The following is a 20,053-nucleotide window of genomic DNA, read 5'->3' on the forward strand; positions in this document are numbered from 1 at the left end:
CTGAGAACACCGTAATTCAAAAAGAGTCATGTACCACAATGTTCATTGCAGCTCTATTTACAATAGCCAGGACATGGAAGCAACCTAAGTGTCCATCGACAGATGAATGGATAAAGAAGATGTGGCACATATATACAATGGAATATTACTCAGCCATAAAAAGAAACGAAATTGAGTTATTTGTAGTGAGGTGGATGGACCTAGAGTCTGTCACACAGAGTGAAGTAAGTCAGAAAGAGAAAAACAAATACCGTATGCTAACACATATATGTGGAATCTTAAAAAAAAAAAATGGTCATGAAGAACCTAGGGGCAGGACAGGAATAAAGACGCAGATATAGAGAATGGACTTGAGGACACGGGGAGGGGGAAGGGAAAGCTGGGACAAAGTGAGAGAGTGGCATGTACATATATACACTACCAAATGTAAAACCGATAGCTAGTGGGAAGCAGCCGCATAGCACAGGGAGATCAGCTCGGTGCTTTCTGACCACCTAGAGGGGTGGGAGGGAGGGAGAGGCAAGAGGGAAGAGATATGGGGATATATGTATATGTATAGCTGATTCACTTTGTTATAAAGCAGAAACTAACACACCATTGTAAAGCAATTATACTCCAATAAAGATGTTAAAAAAAGAAAAAAAAGAATCTGCCCGTCAATGCAGGGGACACGGATTCGATTCCTGGTCCGGGAAGACCCCACATGCTGCCGAGCAACTAAGCCCACGCGCCACAACTACTGAGCCTGCACTCTAGAGCCCGCGAGCCACAACTACTGAAGCCTGTGCGCCTAGAGCACACGCTCTGCAACAAGAGAAGCCACTGCAATGAGAAGCCCACGCACCGCAATGAAGAGTAGCCCCTGCTTGCTGCAACTAGAGAAAGCCCGAGCTCGCGCAGCAACAAAGACCAAACGCAGTCAAAAAAAAAAAAAACCAGTTGTCTGCTATCTTGATCTCTCCCTCATTGAAAGATAAGCCTGAGTATCTCCTTCTAAGATAGTCGTCAGGTTATCTGCAGGGTCTTATTTTGTCCTGTGTAGGGTGGATACCTTGGGATAGGAGTTGAGTTGCTTAGGACAATAGAGGAGAGTTTAAATGCTCCTGTCAGTCACCAACAGAATTAGAGAATAAATATTTAAAGAATATGGGGTTACAGGGTCATCAAATGATTAGTCTACCCAGCAGAGCCAAATTTTTAGCCTGCATGGGAATTTGATTGACTCTGTTTGGCTTGATTAATATTTGTTGAATATGTGAATGAATTATAGAGAGTAGGAAAACCTTGTAAATTCTTAGCAACTGTGTAATATGTAAAGATTGACAGTTTAAAAGATTAACCAGGTTCACTGACAGATGAGTGGGGAGAAAAGAATTGTATCTTTAGCCAAGAAGAGAGGAAAATGGTACTTCCCAAAAAGAAAACAGACAAACTGTAAACAAATAATAAACTCTAGTTAAGACATATGCTGAAGTACTGGGGGAAATGTCTGTGCTTTATTTTGAAATGCATCAAAGATAAAATAAAAAATACTTGAAATGCATCAAAAAATAACATGGATTGATAAATGGATAGAGAGATGATATGTGATAAAGTGGCTGCAGCAACCTGTTAATGGTAGACTCTAGGTGGTGGGTGTAAAATTCTTTCAACTTGGGGCTTCCTTGGTGGCGCAGTGGTTGAGAATCTGCCTGCCAATGCAGGGGACATGGGTTCGAGCCCTGGTCTGGGAAGATCCCACATGCTGCGTAGCGACTGGGCCCGTGAGCCACAATTGCTGAGCCTGCGCGTCTGGAGCCTGTGCTCCGCAACAAGAGAGGCCGCGATAGTGAGAGGCCCGCGCACCGCGATGAAGAGTGGCCCCCACTTGCTGCAACTAGAGAAAGCCCTCGCACAGAAACGAAGACCCAACACAGCCATAAATAAATAAATAAATTAATTAATTAATTTGAAAAAAAATTAAAAAAAAAATTCTTTCAACTTGGCTGTTTGAAGATTTTCATAATACAATATCGGAGAACTAAGGAGAAGAAAAAGGAAATCTAGAGATTTTGGAGGAAGAACCAGTGAGATTTAAGAGAAGTAACATTTATAGTAAAAAGAACATGGGCATTGGAGTCAAACAGACCTGAACTCTGGTTCTGGTTTAGCTCTTTGCCAGAGAGCTGAGCCTACTGTCTGTGGGCTGTAGAGGATGAAGAAATGCAAGATTTTAATGTTTGATCTAAAAGATTTATATGACACTGTTACTCAAGCTGGAAGGTAAAACTGTGGAGAAGAGATGGTTACTTTAGTTTCAGGTAAGTGGAAGTAGAGATTTTGATATGAACAGTTCCATGTATTTTCCTAAAGTTCAAAAAATCATTTGCTCACCGAAAATTACTCACTGAACATTACTCCAGACCAGTGAACAAAACAGACAAAAATCTCCTCCCTCATAGAGTTTTACGTCCTGTAAGGGTTTGAAGAATGAAGGATCTTTACACCTCAAATGCAGAGTGACTCTGCAAAGGTGGAAGGGCTGGCATTCACCAGCAAAAGAAGAAGCGTTGTTTTCATAGCAAACTTTCTGATGTCCCAGACTTTATGCCATACAGGCATTTATTTCCTCTGCTTTCTCTCAAGCCCATCTGCTTTCTGATTTCCAATGTAGTTCTTTTTACTTCCATCTGAAGTTGGTGGAACAGTTCATATATAAGCTAGTTATGATTGAGTTTCAAAATATATGTTCTGGGGTGTTTTTTTGGTTTGTTTTTTTCTTTCTTTTTTTTTTGTTTTGGCTGCACTGTGCGGCTTGCAGGATCTTAGTTCCCTGACCAGGGATTGAACCCGGGTCACGGCAGTGAAAGCACTGACTCCTAACCACTGGACTACCAGGGAATTCCCAGTCCTGGCTTCTAAAATGGCCCAGACAAAAACAATAATTGTTGCTTTTTATAGTGTATACAGAGGAGACAGATGAAATTCATGATATTCCACATAAAACAGAGGACATAAAGATCTCCTGTCTGGTCTCACCCACAAATCATGTAGTTTAGCCAGGCTCTGATTTCATCACCCTTCCAGGGTGTGTATTCCTCAGCGATTACGCGCTCCTTCCAATAGGGTAGGAGATCAGTCAGTAAAAGTATTTATTGAGCCAGACCCTCCTCTGCTTCTGAGTCATATTCTGGTAAAGCAGGAAGGTTCTCAGGGAGAAGCTTTAACTCTTTCAAGTAACAAAGGTTACTCCTCCATGTAACAGGGTAGGTCTCTAAGTTATCCTGTGGGGCGTATGCTAATTCTTTACCTGATACTTTAGATAATGAGGTATATATTTAGTCTGATAGTGAGATGGAATTTGAGAAAATATAGTAGTAGAAGGAAAATAATATCTACCTTGGCTCAACCTTGAGGAATTGTTTTAATAACTTATAGATGTCTAAGGGTTTTGAAAAATATTGTTTGTTTTAGGGAAAAAATATTTATGACACCACCCTTATGTGGAAATTTGACATCTGGTAACTTCAGCTGTCTGGAAGACAGCCAGAAAATAAGAACGGGGCCTCAGAGCACATAAAAAATAACTGTTGAAGAACTCTAGCACTACCACATGTACTTTACCACTGCAGAAGAGTTTGTTAGCCTCTCATTTGACGCATGTTTACTTTTTATTTATCTGGAAACTTTAAATAATTTTGGTGGGGTGTGTGTGGTCCTCCCACCCCCCAGCAGATTATAAACAACAGTTTAGAAAGAGGTAGAAAAGTTGACAGAGGAAATAAAGTGATAGCACAGGGAAAGCTGACATTAAAAGAGAAAGACCTAAAAGTTACATAGTACTGGTATTTTGTATTACAGCAGAGTACAGTAAGGTATGGTCTTAATAATGAACTTACTAAGTTCATGTTCAGTGTCTTTTCTTCTATTGAAGAAGGCAAGGGTGTATATAATATGCCTATTTTAAAACATGATCAGAGTTAACCACGTTTTGACGTGTTGAAATGGTAAATTCTGTAGTGTTTATATATTTGAAATATCACATTCTGGTGATGCTGTATTGGTGGCACAGATTTGATCTTGTAGCCGATTATGGGAATGATGTTTAGTAATAACTGCTAACATTTATTGAGCACCTAGGTGCTGGCTTAAGTCCTTTCACACTATTAGCATACTGGTTAAGGCTTTGGAGACAGGCAGATCTGGGTTCCTATTCCATGTCTGACTGACTTTGTGACCTGGACAGGTTATATAACCTCTCTGAGCTTGTATCCTCACTTGCAAAATGGGAACCAATTATATACAATAGGGTTGTTGTGAGAACTCAATGAGGGAATTCATAGTACAATGCATGGCACATAGTAAGTGCTCAATAAATGTTAGGCATTAGTATAATTATTTTTATCATTATCATCATCCTCTTGATGATTATTATGAAAGTATGATTATCTCCATTTTTCTGAAAAAGGAAGCTGAAGCCCAAAGAGTTTAAGTAATATATCCAAGGTGAAAAAGCTAATAACTAGTGGAGCTGGGATTTGAACCTTGATTTCTCTGACTCAAGGAGCCTCGTACTTTGCATTCACATTATGCTGCCTCCTCGGTGTGAGATTTTAATTATATATATTTTTTAATACTTAAAGAAAATATGAGGTGGGAGAGGATGTGGGGAACGGTACTAGCTACTTCGCTTCTCCATTGTGTACCCAAGTCATCTCATTATAGGAAAAAAAGTTTCAGTAACGCAAAGATAAGCTCTTTTTACTCAACAGTTCAAATTAAATATGTAATATGTGTGTTGCATGCGCCATTAAAATCTTATAGGCCCTTCACATTAACAGACTGAACAGTTTATTATGTGCCTAAATGTTTGTCCACATCATTCGTAGACTGTAAACTTAGAGCTGTAACTATACTTTTTTGTAATTAGGCACTTAGTGCTTTTTGATGTTGTTTATAGTTATATGTGAGATGAAAGTTAGAATCCTCATCTCTACTAACACCAAATGATACTTGAGGCAAATAAAGAAAAATAGGCTTGGGGCCTGGACACTCTGGAGATCTTCTGCCACTCCTTGCAAAAGACCCTGGAGAAGTGTAAGGTAATCATGGCTGAAGGTAATCATGGCTGATGGCATATGCCCTCTATTTATTGCCTCCCTTTCTATTGCTTAACATATCCTTAGGCTCCCTTGACACAAAGTAACAGACACATTGTCTTATTACAGCACAGACACCATAAGATAGTATGCAAGTTTGGGCCGTAGGCGTCTTTGAACTGAAAACACATTCTTGATCTGGTATAGTGTACTAAAGCTTGTCTGGAGGCGCCATCTACATTGCCCTTTCTTGTTCTTTTTATGGATTTGTCTTTTTCAGTGCATTTTAAATCTGGGCCACTGAGGTAGGGTCCTGCTGCTGTCCTTCAGGTCAAATTGTTTTTTTTACAGGCACAGTCTCAGTAGTTAGAGGCCGGAATGCACTCAGTCTGAATCCTGGCCCTGCTGCTGTAAGCTCTGTGATCTTGAACAAATTTTCTAACTTGCTGAGCCTCGGTACCGTCATCTTTAAGATAGCTGTGGGGAGGGACTACACCAAATTAAAAAGCTCTCAATCACTTCCCCCAGTGGTTGAGAGTCCACCTGCCAATGGAGGAGACACGGGTCCGAGCCCTGGTCCAGGAGGATCCCGCATGCCGTGGAGCAACTAAGCCCGTGCGCCACAACAACTGAGCCTGTGCTCTAGAGCCCGTGAGCCACAACTACTGAGCCTGTGCACCACAACTACTGAAGCCCGCACACCTAAAGCCCATGCTCTGCAACAAGAGAAGCCACCGCAATGAGAAGCCCGTGCACCGCAGCAAAGAGGAGCCCCCACTCGCCACAACTAGAGAAAGCCCGCACGCAGCAACAAGACCCAATGCAGCCAAAAATAAAATAAAATAAATAAAATAAATTTATATTAAAAAAAAGCTTTTGTACAGCAAAGGAAACTATCAACAAAACAAAAACGTACTGAATGGGAGAAGATATTTGCAAATGATATATCCAACTCAACGTCAAAAAAACAAGCAACACAAAAAACAGGCAGAGGATCTAGACATTTTTCCAAAGAAGGCATACGGGTGGCCAACAGGCACATGAAGGAAATGCAAATAAAAACTACAGTGAGATGTCATCTCATACCTGTCAGATTGGCTGTTAAAGATAATAAATAACAAGTGTGGGCGAGGATGTGGAGAAAAGGGAAACCTTATGCAGTGTTGGTGGGAATGTAAATTGGTACAAACACTATGGAAAACAGTATGGAGTTTCCTCAAAAAATTAAAAATAGGACTACCATATGATCCAGCAATTCCACTCTTGGGTATTTATCTGAAGAAAGCTAATTCAGAAAGATATATGTATGCCTGTGTTCATTGCAGCATTATTTACAAAAGCTATGGAAGCAAGCTTAGTGCCCATTAATAGATGAATGGATGAAGAAGATGGAATGGAATATTCCATGCCAATGGAATATTATTCATAAAAAAATGGAATCTTGTCATTTTCAATAACATGGATGGACCTAGAGGGTGTTGTGCTAAATGAATAAGTCAGAGAAAGACAAATACTGTATGATTTCACTTATATGTGGAATCTAAAAAACAAATGAACAAACATAAAACAAAAAAAGTCATAGATACAAAGAACAAACAGGTGGTTGCCAGAAGGGAGGGGGGTGAGGGGAGGAAAGAAATAGGTGAGAGAGTTTAAGAAGTAACCTCCAGTTGTAAAATAAACGAGTCACGGTATAGTGTGGGGAATATAGTTAATAACTAATATCTTTGTATGGTGACATATCATAACTAGACTTATCGTGGTGATCATTTTGAAATGCATAGAAATATTGAATCGCTAAGTTGTGTAACAAACTGACAGTGTTGTAGGTCAACTATACTTCAAAAATAAACAAACAAACAAACTCATGGAAAAAAAGATCAGATTTGTGGGTACCAGAGGTGGGGCGGGCGGAGGGGCGGGAATTGGTCAAAGACAGTCAAAAGATATAAACTCCCAGTTATAAGATAAATAAGTACTAGGGATGGCATGTACAGCACGATCAATATAATTAACACAGCTGTATGTTATGTATGAAAGTTGTTAAGAGAGTAAATCCTAAGAGCCATCCTCATAAGGAAAAATACATTTTTTTCTTTTTCTTTCATTTTGTATCTGTATGAGATGATGGACATTCACTAAACTTATTGTGATAATCACTTCATGTTGTATGTAAGTCAAATCATTATGCTTTGTACCTTAAACTTATGCAGAGCTGTATGCCGATTATATCTCAATAAAACTTGAAGAAGAAATAAAATAAATAAAATACATGGGGAAATACAAAGGGAAAAAGATAAGCAAAAAAAAGATAGTTATGGGGAATAGATGAAATGCCATGTTTAAAATCCCTACTTTTTAAATGCCATATTTTAAGAGTACCCTCTTGCCTCGTACCTTAAAAATGTTAATTCCCATATTGCCTTCTTCAAGCATATTGGAAAGTCTACATTTCCAAGTTACATGTTTTCTATTCCACATAGCTATAGGTCACTTTTTTTTTCAATTCCAGAATGACTTGGAGAATTAAATGAAAACGTATGAGGAAATTATTGTTTTTAAAGAAATGAGACAGTATTTTGATTTTTTAAAAGCACAAACTTCTTATTTGCTTAGCTTTGACTTCATTATAAGTAGTCTTATATAAACTTAATAATAATTTATTATTAATAAGATACTTTATATCTTAATGATAATTCTCAAGATACCAATATATATTACAGTGTCTTAAATACTTATGCTTTCCCATTTCTTTCCACCTTTCTTTCCAGGTTATAAAAGATGGAGGCCGGCTCAGTGGTTCGAGCCATCTTTGACTTCTGCCCTAGCGTATCAGAAGAACTGCCACTCTTTGTGGGAGATGTTATTGAGGTGTTGGCAGTGGTGGATGAATTTTGGCTTCTAGGAAAGAAAGAGGATGTGACAGGTAAGAGGTTCATAATTCCTCACGTACAAAATAGACCACAGACCCTCCCTTCTTTCCATATTAAAAATAAAGGTTTAATGGGAAGCCCAATAAATACACTTCAGATCCTTTTGTGTTTTCTGTGTGTGTTTACTGTGGTTTCTACCAGCAAGGAGAGAATATCTGTTATCACTGCGTCTCTCCTTAACTGGTTCCTTTAAAAGGTTGACATGGTTAGGTACCAGCTGCCCTCCTAGATTCGTGGGTGTCCTAAATTTATTAAATCTGCCCTCTACCCTAGATGCAGTTAACTCCCACTTTCCATGCACCTGGTTTCCTTTTTTCTATTCTTGAAAACACGTTAGCACCAGTTTCTTTTATGAATTTGCCAAGGGAAGGCTGGAAGTTTTTCCCCTACACTATGCATCTATGTTAAATCCAATCTTTAACTTATATATATTTATGGAAGTCTGGGCTGGAGTATATCATACAGTCCTTAGAACAGACTCTTATTGATACTTAAGCCACATTTGGGAGATAATAGATTATTTCCCAGTAGAAGTGACATCTCAGGTGAGATAAAAATGGTGAGTAGGAGTTAGCAAGGCAAAGACGATAGGCAGAGAGAATTGCTTATTCAGAGGCCCTGGAATGAGAGAGAAAGAACATGGAGGGACTGAGAAAGTTCAGTCTGGCATGAAGTGTGAATGGTTGAGCGGGGGGAGATGGCGTGGGGAGATGAGCAGAACCTAGGTCATGGAGGACAGCGCATGCCATGGAAAGGAGTTATGGAAACAGGATACTGTAAATGTGCTTTAAGCCCAATCAGATTTGTCTTTTAGAAAGCTCAGTGCTGCAGATTGAAGAATGATAGGAAAGGGCAAAACCAAAGACAGGGAGGTGGGATGGGAAGTGGTTGCAGTAATCCAGGTGAGAGGTGTTGATGGCTTGGACCGAGGTGGTGAATCTGGAGATAAGTGGACAGATGCAAGAGATAGTTAGAAGGTGGAATCAACTAAACTTTACGATGCTTTCCAACTGACAGGTCCTGTTTGTCTACTATTACCTGTTAAAACCCTGCCAATCTTCAGATTCAACTGTAGTCTTTTTCATAAAATTTTTCATTTTCTTCCTGACCCGTTTCCTACCTTCTCTGAACTTCCATAGCAATTTGTGTACCTAGGATGTGACACTGGATTTCAAACTGAATTATTGTTTATGTCTGAATTAGATTTTATGTCTGAATCAAATTTTAAGATCTTTCAGAGCCAAGACTGTCTTACTCATTTTCCCCTCTGCAGTGTGCCTTTGACAGAGTGGCACCCAATAAATGCTCATTGAATTGAATTGCACTCTCTGTGTTCTGCATGCACCTAATTTTGTGCACTGCACGTTTTCTACAATATATTCTCCAGCGATGAGTACTCAGTGAGTTTTCAATTCAGGGTTTATAAATGGGCTCAGAAGAAAGTTTTTTGTCCTGGTACACAGACAGAAAAAAAGCAATTTTAATATTGGAAATGTTTGCTTTTATTTTCAGGACAGTTCCCCAGCAGTTTTGTGGAAGTTGTTACCATTCCCAGTCTAAAAGAGGGCGAGAGACTGTTTGTCTGTATCTGTGAATTTACATCCCTAGAATTGAACAGCCTTTCCCTCCATCGAGGTAAGTTGATCATCCAAGAGTAGACTGTTTAAAATAAGATTGGTGGAGTCAGTCCATTTTGACAACTAGATCTTTTTTTTGAATTTTTATAAGTGACTAACCTCTAGAGAGTCTTCAATAATAGCAAGAGAGTGCTGACAATAATAATGCCTTGTATTTGAGTAGCATTTCATAATTTCCACAGCATTTTTTCTCACAAATACATTCTCATTTCATTCTCAGCACAGACCTGGCAGGTAGCAAAGTGGGTATTATTAACTGCATTTTAAAAGTAATGAAAATGACTTCCTCCACTTACCAAAAAAAAAAAAATGATAATAATAATGCGAATGAGATTCAAAGAATGTTACCTGCAGTTGAGAAGTTTTGGCCTCAGAATGTGAAGTTACATCACCTGATTATTTGTAAGTCCAGTATTCTCTTTCTACTGCCCCAGGTTGTAGCTACACTTCAGACTACAGTTATCTTTTTTTCCCGTAAAAATTGATATGACTTTGCTAACAACATACTATTTATTAATGCATAATAGTAGAGCAGGAATTACGGTATGCAGATTAAGAGAGAGATGCAAAACAGCTCCATTGCTATTCAACGATTAGGTAATGTTATTAAAGTTCTCATCAGAACCAGTTTAAAAGGAAGTGGTTTAAAACGGATGGTCATAGCCATGTCTCAGTGATATTCCAAGTATTTCTCACTTCTTACACTCTGATAGACATATGAACGTCTAAAGAGTGACTAAACTGTTTCGGCACATGTACTTGATTAAGTCCATACATTTCTGCATAAGCACAGAAGCCAGTAGTGTTCCACAAACTGAAGCTTATGATCAGTGCAATTTTATGATGACTCACAACAGTCATCAAAATTGTATAATTTATTAGGTATGTTATTACTATTGTTACTTACTCTTTTGAGTATGGCACTAAAGGGATAGGCTTAATTTCTTAAACCATGTACACATATGGGAGAGAGAGAGTGCAGAGGTGGGGAGAGAGACCTAGCAAAGTCCCTAACCCTTAGTCAGTGAGAAGAAAGGAATATTGGACTTTGACCTTAATCCTCAAAATCAGCTTTCAGAGTTTCTTGCCTTCACTTTACACTAAGCCTCTACCTCTGTTCTGTGTGCTTTTTTGCTAATCCGCGTTGGGAAGACAGACAGAAATAGATGAAGATGTTATAGTAGGGAGCCTCATATCTGTCCCTACTCACAGCTCTCCCAGAGGAGGGCTGAGTCCACGTCAGACCAGTCAGAGGGCGTGGAGAAAGGGCCAAAGCACAGTGGCTTCCACCAGAGCTGTGCAGAGGATGTGGGTGGCCGGGCATTGTTTTTTCCTGCACCTGGTTCCTGGAGCAAATACTGTGTATAACAATGTACTATGTGGGAATATACAGTATGTCTACAACATTTGAGGAATTTGAGGAAGTGGCTTCTGGAATTAGTTTTTTTGCTTCATAATATATCTTGCATAGTCAAGTCTTAGGTACTAAACAGATTTTCTGCTGAATGCCTCTCCTGGGAAGACTGGACTGATGTGTTCTGAACTTGATTTGAAGTTAAATTCCACCTCAGGAATCCCAGGGCCACCTGAGATTCTCAGGAAGACCCTGGTGTGGACCTTTCAGCCACAAGTCACCTCTACCAAGACTGACTCAAGGTCAGGCTGGGTCCTGGAGTCTGTAGATCTTATCTTGACTATCTTTTAACAAGTTAAGGCTGCGGAGCTGAAAAACATAAGCAGAGCTCAAAAGAAGAGGCTGCAGGGCAGGGGGGATACATAGGAAAAGAGAGAATAGAAAGAGATGTACTAATTATTAGTGGTTTTATCTTCTGTGATACTGTGCTGCCAGTAAACACATTGACTGTTCAGCTCTCTTTCCTTCTATGCTGTTCACATCTTTTAGCTCTGTATGTCTTCCGATTTGAACATAATAGCCTTTGAGGATGGGGCAAGTAGGTGTATCTACACAATTTGTCTTTTTCTGGGAAGTTTAGCTTGAGACACAGAAATGATTTTAATTTCTCTTGTTTTCTATATATATAACAGATATTTTACTAGTTAGAAACAAAATCACTAAAAAAAATGAAAGTATTGTTTTATACTATATATAGTTGATGACTTGAATCTAGGCTTCCTGATTTTCAAGTCTACTGCTTAGAATGGCCCTTCTACTTCTTAGACCGAAAATGGCCCTTCTGCTTTTTCCATTAGATCAGTGTCTCCGCTCATGAGTATATACATTCCTTTATCCCTGTCCTCTAGTACTATTAATCTAGTTCCCTGTTGTTTCTTTGCCTTTCCTTTGGTCCTTCAGTGTAGCATTGAAGCTTCTCCTCTTCTGTGATTTAATATATGTCAGGAGGGATTTGGAAACCTTTAAGAGCATGTGGGATAATGTTTGAGATCTGTTTTATTTTACCATGCTGCCTTTAGTTGTTATTTACTTAACCTTTCAGAAATATCGAGATTTATAAGAGAAAAAATTACATATTTTAACTGTAAAATTATATTATTAAAAATATATATGTATTTAGGGCAGGCAATATAGTTTAGGGGATAAGAATTCTGATAGCCCTAGATTTAAATCCAACTTCACAACTCAATAACTGTGATTCTGTACTAATTACTTAAGTTCTCTTGGCCTCAGTTTCCTTGACTACAAATAATAATACCTACATCAGGGTAGTTGTGAGGATTAAATGAGGTTATACATGTAATGCATCTGGCAGAGGGTAAGCACTCAATAAAGATTAGCTATTTTATTATTCTCAACCTGGGATTCTTGGGGTTCATGGATGTGCTTCGGGGGACCTTGTTTCCTGATAATTATGTGAAGTTTTGTGTGTATGTACATTTTCCCTGGGAGATTCTATTTGGAATCCAGACCACCAGTGGTTCTTCCAGCAGGTGTCACCCTTTCTCCTTTTCCCAAAGCTTTCCATTTGTTTTGGTCTGTTCCCTGTATTTTGAGTTATATTTAAATTCAGAAACAAGTTTGTCTCTTAGATCAATGTAGGTGCTGTCCTAGAAAATAAAGAGGGGGAAAAAGAGAGAAAAAACAAAAAACAAAACAAAACAACAAGGAAAAGGCAGAGAAAGAGGGGAGAAAAAAAATTAGTGGGAGTGATGAAATATTTAACTGCCTGACACAACACAGAATGCTTATCCCTTGCCTATAAGCTCATGCTTCTAGGCCACCTCTCAACCCCCAGAAAAGACCAATGAAAATTAAATTGATAAATTTATTTACAAATAAATAGATAAATGATAATTATCAGTTAAAGCACTGTGTCATAAATCTGTGGTGCCATGTGTGTGAGATATCAGGATTAAGGTTCTGATATGGCTCATGTGGAAACCCAGGTAAAGAGTGGTCGGTCTGCATAGAGTACAGAGTCCCTGGGCAGAAGATTTCAGTGAGGGACTTTATACTGCAAAGTCAAACTACTTATATTCAGATTCTAGGACATTCATTCTTTCTTATCATCTTATTCTTAATGCATTTCTCATTCGAATAAAAAAATCTAACCAGAAGAAACAAGCAGCGTGGTGGCTGGGATTAATCATGCATAAGCAAAAGGCTCAGACTGACCCTAAGAGTCACCCCACTTCCTATTTTTTTGTTCTCAAAATTTGTTCACTCTATTCCAGGAGTTCCTCACATTGTTGTTTTTGAAGTTTAGAAATGATCACTAAGCAGCCTCTATTCCTAAGGCGTAGGAATGCAAAAAACTCAGTAACGGCTATAAAATAAAAGTGTTCACCAAAATTATCTCTAAAGTGCTTTTCAGGGCCTAGATTATGACTTAAAAAAAAAAACAAAACCTTTATTATGTAGAAATAATCAACAGAATGACAATCTGCCAGGTAATAAAGCTTATCAAAACAGTCACCCAGGGAGTTACCTGGTGGCCTAGTGGTTAGGATTCCAGGCTTTCATTGCCATGGATCGGGTTCGATCCCTGGTTGGGGAACTGAGATCCTGCAAGCCGCACAGCACGGCCAAAATAAAAACAAACAAAATTGTTTTCGGAATTCCCTGGCAGTCCAGTGGTTAAGACTCTGTGCTTCCAGTGCAGGGGACATGGGTTTGATTCCTGGTCAGGGAACTAAGACGTGTGGCATGGCCAAAAGAAAAAAAAAGAAAGAAGGAAAGGAAAAAAACAGTCACCCAACTGAAAATAGGAAAACAAACCCTATTATAAGGGTTTCATGAAGATTTGGTAAAACAAGAAAATATTCTAATTCTGCAGATTTAAAAAAGCCAGTTCAGGGACCTCCCTGGTGGCGCAGTGGTTAAGACTCCATCTGCCAATGCAGGGGACAAGGGTTCGATCCCTGGTCCGGGAAGATCGCACATGCCGCGGAGCAACTAAGCCCGGGCGCCACAACTGCTGAGCCTGCACCCTGGAGCCCGCGAGCCACAGCTACCGAGCCTGCACACCTGGAGCCCGTGCTCCACAACAAGAGAAGCCACCACAATGAGAAGCCCGCACACCGCAATGAAGAGTAGCCCCTGCTCGCCGCAACTAGAGAATGCCCGCATGCAGCAATGAAGACCCAATGCAGCCGAAAGGAAGGAAGGGAGGGAGGGAGGGAGGAAAGAAGGAAGGAAGGAAAGACAGTTCATTTCAAAGCCAGGAGAGTGGGAGTTTTGGCACGCTTTTATTCTTTTTTTTTTTTTAATTAATTTATTTATTTTTGGCTGCGTTGGGTCTTCGTTGCTGCACGCTGGCTTTCTCTAGTTTTGGCGAGCGGGGGCTACTCTTTGTTGTGGTACGCGGGCTTCTCATTGCGGTGGCTTCTCTTGTTGCAGAGCACAGGCTCTAGGCGCACAGGCTTCCGTAGTTGTGTCATGCGGGCTCAGTAGTTGTGTCACGTGGGCTCTAGAACATAGGCTCAGTAGTTGTGGCACATGGGCTTAGTTGCTCCGCGGCATGTGGGATCTTCCCGGACCAGGGCTTGAACCCGTGTCCCCTGCACTGGCAGGCAGATTTAACCACTGTGCCACCAGGGAAGCCCACGCTTTTATCCTTTTTTTTGTTGTTGTTGTTGATTTGTATGTGTGTGTTTTATTATATATTAGTCTCTTAAATCAAACAGAAAACAAAAAGTGGAGCTACAAACCTAAGTTACAATAGTACTGGCTTTTCTCATCGCCCGTCTATCTACTTTTACCAGAGGTCTTTATTTCTTCATAAGGCTTTGAGTTACTGTCCAGGGTCCTTGACTCCAACCTGAAGAACTCCCTGTGGCAGGCGGGTCTGGTGGTTAAGAACTCTCTCAACTCTTGATTAACTGGGAATGTCTTGATTTCTCCCTCATTTTCGAAGGAAAGTTTTGCTAGATATAGGATTCTTGGTTGACGGTTTCTTTCCTTCAACACTTCAAGTACATTGAGCCATGCCATCTGGCCTCCGAGGCTCCTGATGAGAAATCTGCTCATGACCTACCTTCCTGGGAAATCTTCTCTCAGCTTCATAGACTTTCATAATGTACTTTATCATGCCTTATGCAACAGAACATTTTGTATAGTATCGTGAAGTCAGTTAAGTTGTAACATTATTTTGAGACCAGAATTTAAGGAAAAGGAATTGAATATTTCAAGTGTAGACATTATGAGGTCTTTAAAATTATTACACATTTTCAAACTAGAAATAAAAAGGCCACTGAAGTATCCTACAGATTTTAATTTATAACAAAGTGAATACCAATATCTAATAACACACGTGAAGAAAAGTTTCTTTGGGATCCTTTTTCCTAAGTGTAAAGGGGCCTTGAACTCAAAAAGTGAGAAAACCACTGTGGTTTATCCCCAGCTGTGATGGGTCCATTTCTTGCTCTGACCTCAGAGTGCACCACTGTGATGTACTTCACAAAGCCCTGTAAAAGAGAAAGCTGGGCCCAGGTTTTTGGTCCTTAGAGCCCAGGAAGCTGCTTTTGGTGACCTGACGGCCTTGGACCTACAGTTAGCTTGTTTTTTCCTTGTTTCTGCCATTTTGTTGATTTTTTTTTCTCTTTTCTCTACTCTTTTTTATTTGTCTCATTTTTCTCTCTACAGTTAGCATAGTCAGTATTGTTGGTATAGTTAGCACAGTTGGTATAGTTAATAGTTTATTAGCGTAGTTAGTGTAGTTAGTGCTAGTTAGCGCTGTTGGTACAGTTAGCGTAGTTAGCGTTGTTAGTAGAGATAGCACACTTAGCACTGTTAGTACAGTTAGCATTGTTAGTTAGCGTAGTTAGCATTGCTAGGTCGTGCTGTCAGTCAGTGTAGTTAGCAGATCACCGTGATGCAGGGCCTCACAGCCAACTCTGCTGACAAGGAGGCTCATATTGATGACTTCGAGATCCTCCGCACCATTGGTGAAGGCACCTTCGGTAAAGTGAAGTTGGCCCGGCACATTCTGACCGGGACACAGGTGGCTGTCAAGGTCATTAAGAAAAGGCGTCAGAACTTCTCAAGTGTCCAGGCACTTTCCCGGGAAGTGTGCAGTATGAAGGCTCTGAATCACCCCAATATTGTAAAACTGCTGGGGGTGATTGACACGGAGGAGACATTTTTCCTGGTGATGGAGTACCTCAGTGGGGGGGACATGTACCGCTATTTGAAGATCCATGGCCGTATGACAGAGGCAGAGGCCCGAGGCCCGTTCCAGCAGCTGGTCTCCGCGCTGCAGCACTGCCACCGGAGGGGCATCGTGCACCGGGACCTGAAGCCAATGAACCTCCTCTTTGATTCCAACATGAATATCAAACTTACAGACTTTGGCCTCAGCAACAAGTGTGATGACACTGGCCTACTGGACACGATCTGCGGCACAGTCCCTTATGCTGCCCCGGAACTCCTCCTGGGGCAGAGCTCCAGCGGCCCTGCGGCGGACGTGTGGAGCCTGGGAGTAGTGCTCTACGCCATGGTAACTGGGTCCCGGCCCTTTGTGGGAAAAGACTTCCAGGAGCTGCGGAAGCAAATCCTACAAGGGCAGTACCCCATCCCACCTTATCTGTCTTTGGAGATAAGGGATCTATTACAAAAAATGATTGCCCTCAACCCCAGTGACAGAGGCACCTTACCTGACCTCGTGAGGCATCCATGGGTGAACATGGGCCAGAAGGAGCCACTCCAGCCACCCTGTGAAGAGGACCTGGAGGTGACAATGGTGAGGACTCCGGGCTTGACTTGCGACCAGATCCAGGACACTGGGACAGGCAGTGTGAGCTCCGTGAAACCCAAGGTGGGGGTCTCCATCATAACTGTGAAGCCCTTCTCTTGCGGGGACCTCAGTGGCAGTGAACTTGAGCCTTCTCCAAGCCCTGTGGTGTCCTCCCTGCAAACCAGGTGGCTCTACCAGAGAAAAAATGTGCAGCTGCAGGAAGACCAGCAGGCAGGGCAGAAGACCAGTGAGTCTGCCTGTCCCCCACCCAGCCTGGAGTCGAGGACTGCCACCCCCAGCCCAGCCCCCCAGTGTGGCACTGGGACATCCACCTCCAGCAGCAGCAGGATTGGAGCCCCAGAGGGAAGCAGCTGCCCCCTGGGTGTGTCCAACACTGGAAGGTCCTCCCACGCTGGGCAGCCTGAGAGTGTGTCCTCATCCACTCTCTCTGGCCACAGCCAGAAAAAGCAAGGGGTGGCTGGGAGAATCTGGAACTTTATTTTGAAACATCTTTGTTGCAAGCTGCCCAGCAAGAGGCGTCATAATAAAATGAGCCCATGTGAACCCCATGGATGACCGAGGCAGGAAGGTCAGGCCGTCGTGCTCCCTGGGGCCCGGTGCAGGGGAAGAGGAGTGTGTTCTCTGCACGGCCTTCAGAAGCATCGTATCCAAGACCCTGGCCAGCTCAGAGGATGGTCCGGAGCAGCCCGGGCGACCGAAAGCGAGGCCACTATGGCTGCAGGTCTGCCCCTCAACCCCCACCTGGGTGAAACTTCAGAGGCTGGACTGTCATTCCTGGGGCACGTCTCCCCTCCCCTACTCTTCTGTCTTCCGTGTTGGTGGGGGAGGGGGATAGTTCTTGTTCCAAGAACTCCTTGGTTCTTCCAATTCTAGTTAGTAAACTTGATGCTCCAGAAAGATGTATCTCACTCTGCTTTGCGTCGTCCCTGCACAGAATTGGGGCTGTGCATTTTCCAGTGAGACAAGCGTGTAGCCATGTAGTGCTTGGAGTTAATCAGAACAGCTGGTTCCCTGGTTCAGTAAGCCCTTGAACACACGGGTGACTGGAGCAGGGTCTTCTTCCCAGAGGTCTCTCTCTGGGGGCACATGCTCTCGGAGGCATCACCTGGACAGTTCCATTGGCTCTCGTGCGCTTACAGGTCACTTGCCGACTGCGGAATCCTTCACCGCAAGACACAGAGCACTCTGACCACGTGCCCGTGAACCACCTCGAGGGGCAGTCCCAGATGTGACAGGGCTGGAACCCAGCCAGCGGCTTCTGGAGGTGTTCACAGAAGGCCTCACTCACTTCTTGCCCGTTGGCCATTACACACTGGGGTCTCTGAACTCGGGCTCCCAAGTGGCCGCAAGTGGCAGAACAATGTGTCCAGCCACCAAGCTCCCAGAAAGTCTCCAGCAAGTGGAGGATGGATGATGCCATCGCCTTTCCAAGAGCATTGGTGGCTGTACAGACGTAGGTTCCTTCACTTTCAAGGGAAACATTCTGCAACAACAGGGATCCACTTTTACAGGACATTGGATGGTCACGTTTGCTCGCTGGGGTGCTTCCACGATGCCTCCAATCATGACGGAGAGATGGCTGTGCTCCGGTCTGGTGATATTTCTTCCAATAGACAAGATGACAGGTGCCTCTGCATACAGCACAGAAGAACTTTCCACATCCGAACCGAGATGTTTAGCGACAGAACATCCATATATTCCTTGTTCTTTCTTTGTAGGTTTCTGTATCTGTATTTCCCCCATTCCATCCATAATGACTCTTTATAGGTTGGGACAGTATCCAACTTTCCTTTTTTAACTTGTCTCTCCAAAGGCCGAGCTATTGCCACACGCTGCACTTTATAAGAATTAAGATGCTGTTTGTAGGTAGTACCAAGATCAATCTCCCCCTGCTTTGGTTTATACTCTTCTGGTGCATGGTGAGGCTGTTTGACTATTTCATAAGGACGAGAATCCGACCCGCAGGTACAAATCTGACACAGACACCAGGTCCTCATGCTCCCGGCTCGCGGGGTCGGCTCCACAGCTCCTCCGCACCCGCAGCTTTTGCAACTCCACCGCGCCGGCCTCGGCAACCGCCGGGGCGCGGCTAATGGACCACGCTTTTATTCTTAATCACCAAAAGACCTACTGTGTCTGAACAGTAGCCATGTCTCCAGTGAATTCCCTCTGTGGTCCTGATGTAATGGCCTTAGAACTAGTGGGGGGAAAAGTCACTTGTAATTCCCAGGACCCCAAGCTCTGACCAATGGTTATTGAATCAGAAATTAAAGGAAAATAGAAATACAGGATCAAGACCCTATTTTCAGGGACATCTAAGCAAAACAGTATGAAATCAGTGAAAATGTATTGGGTGCCTACCAGTAAATGGAAAATCTTACATTAGAAGCTGTGTAGTATATAAAAATACAAGTGTCAAAATTGTTGATATAAGTGATAATTTCTTTAGTAGGCTACAGATGGCCAAGATGTGTGTAGGCTTCTAAGGTTTATCAGGGAAGCATGCTGAGGTTTCAGATGGAGAGGCTTCTATAGGAGACAATGAAAGTCCCCTTGTGTGGAATAGGGTCTCAGAGGTGAGATAATATTGGATAGCTGGGGATGGGACCAGGGGAGGTTGTGACTGGATGTGAATACCAGTTTGCACTGAGGTGAAAACATAAGAGTAGCCTTTTGGTAGCTTAGTTAACTAAACCTCTTTGGAGAGTGTCCACAGCAAACTTATTTTTTTTAATATATTTCAGGTAGTAAGAATAGGATTATTAGAATAGAAGCCTTAGGCGGTAGGAAGAAGCCTTCATGGTAAACGTTTGAGCAGGGGAGGGATATGATAAAATGGGTACATTTGTAATCTTAGTTTGGCATGAATCATTTGGTAGACTGGAAGAGACAGTGTCTGGGGCGAGGTTTAAAAGAGTGAGATGATGGGAGTTGGATGAGGTAGCAAAGAGTAAGGACGAATGGAATAAATATTTTGAGAGAAGAAATTAGAGGACAAAAGGAAGTTAGAAGCGTGGAGCTAGTTAAAAAAATTAAAACTGATAATCTACAAAATGAATAGTTCATAATCAGATAATTAAAAGTTTGCTGCAAAACAATTTGCTGCAAAACTATAGGGTAATTTTTTAACTGGGGCAAATCCTTGCCTCACCTTCTTCAATAATAAGGCAGATGCTAACTGTTTAGATTATATTTTGTGAAGATAGCCTGAAACAACAATATTGGAACTATTG

The 20,053-nt window shown here is 41.8% G+C and overlaps 2 protein-coding genes across 12 annotated transcripts in view; one reads left to right on the forward strand and one right to left on the reverse strand.

Annotated features, from left to right (window-relative positions):
* Positions 1-20,053, reverse strand: part of ABCC2 (ATP binding cassette subfamily C member 2) — a 291,675-nt gene that overhangs the window by 119,526 nt on the left and 152,096 nt on the right. The window lies entirely within an intron of this gene.
* DNMBP (dynamin binding protein) overlaps positions 1-20,053 on the forward strand; it is a 149,314-nt gene that overhangs the window by 29,262 nt on the left and 99,999 nt on the right. For 9 of the 11 annotated variants that reach the window (XR_014253454.1, XM_082425075.1, XM_082425076.1 and 6 more), the window contains exons 2-4: positions 7,850-8,004; positions 9,524-9,646; positions 9,874-10,050. Coding sequence is in view for 10 of the 11 variants with exons in the window: in XM_082425075.1 (XP_082281201.1) it covers positions 7,860-8,004; positions 9,524-9,646; positions 9,874-10,050 (445 nt within the window). In the remaining variant the exon portion in view is untranslated. Of the gene's footprint in view, positions 1-7,849; positions 8,005-9,523; positions 9,647-9,868; positions 10,051-20,053 lie in introns of those variants that run through there. The other 2 variants (XM_082425072.1, XM_082425073.1) reach the window with 2 other exon arrangements.

The sequence above is a fragment of the Balaenoptera physalus genome, assembly GCF_965194825.1.
Source record: "Balaenoptera physalus genome assembly, chromosome: 14".
Classification (NCBI taxonomy): Eukaryota; Metazoa; Chordata; class Mammalia; order Artiodactyla; family Balaenopteridae; genus Balaenoptera; species Balaenoptera physalus.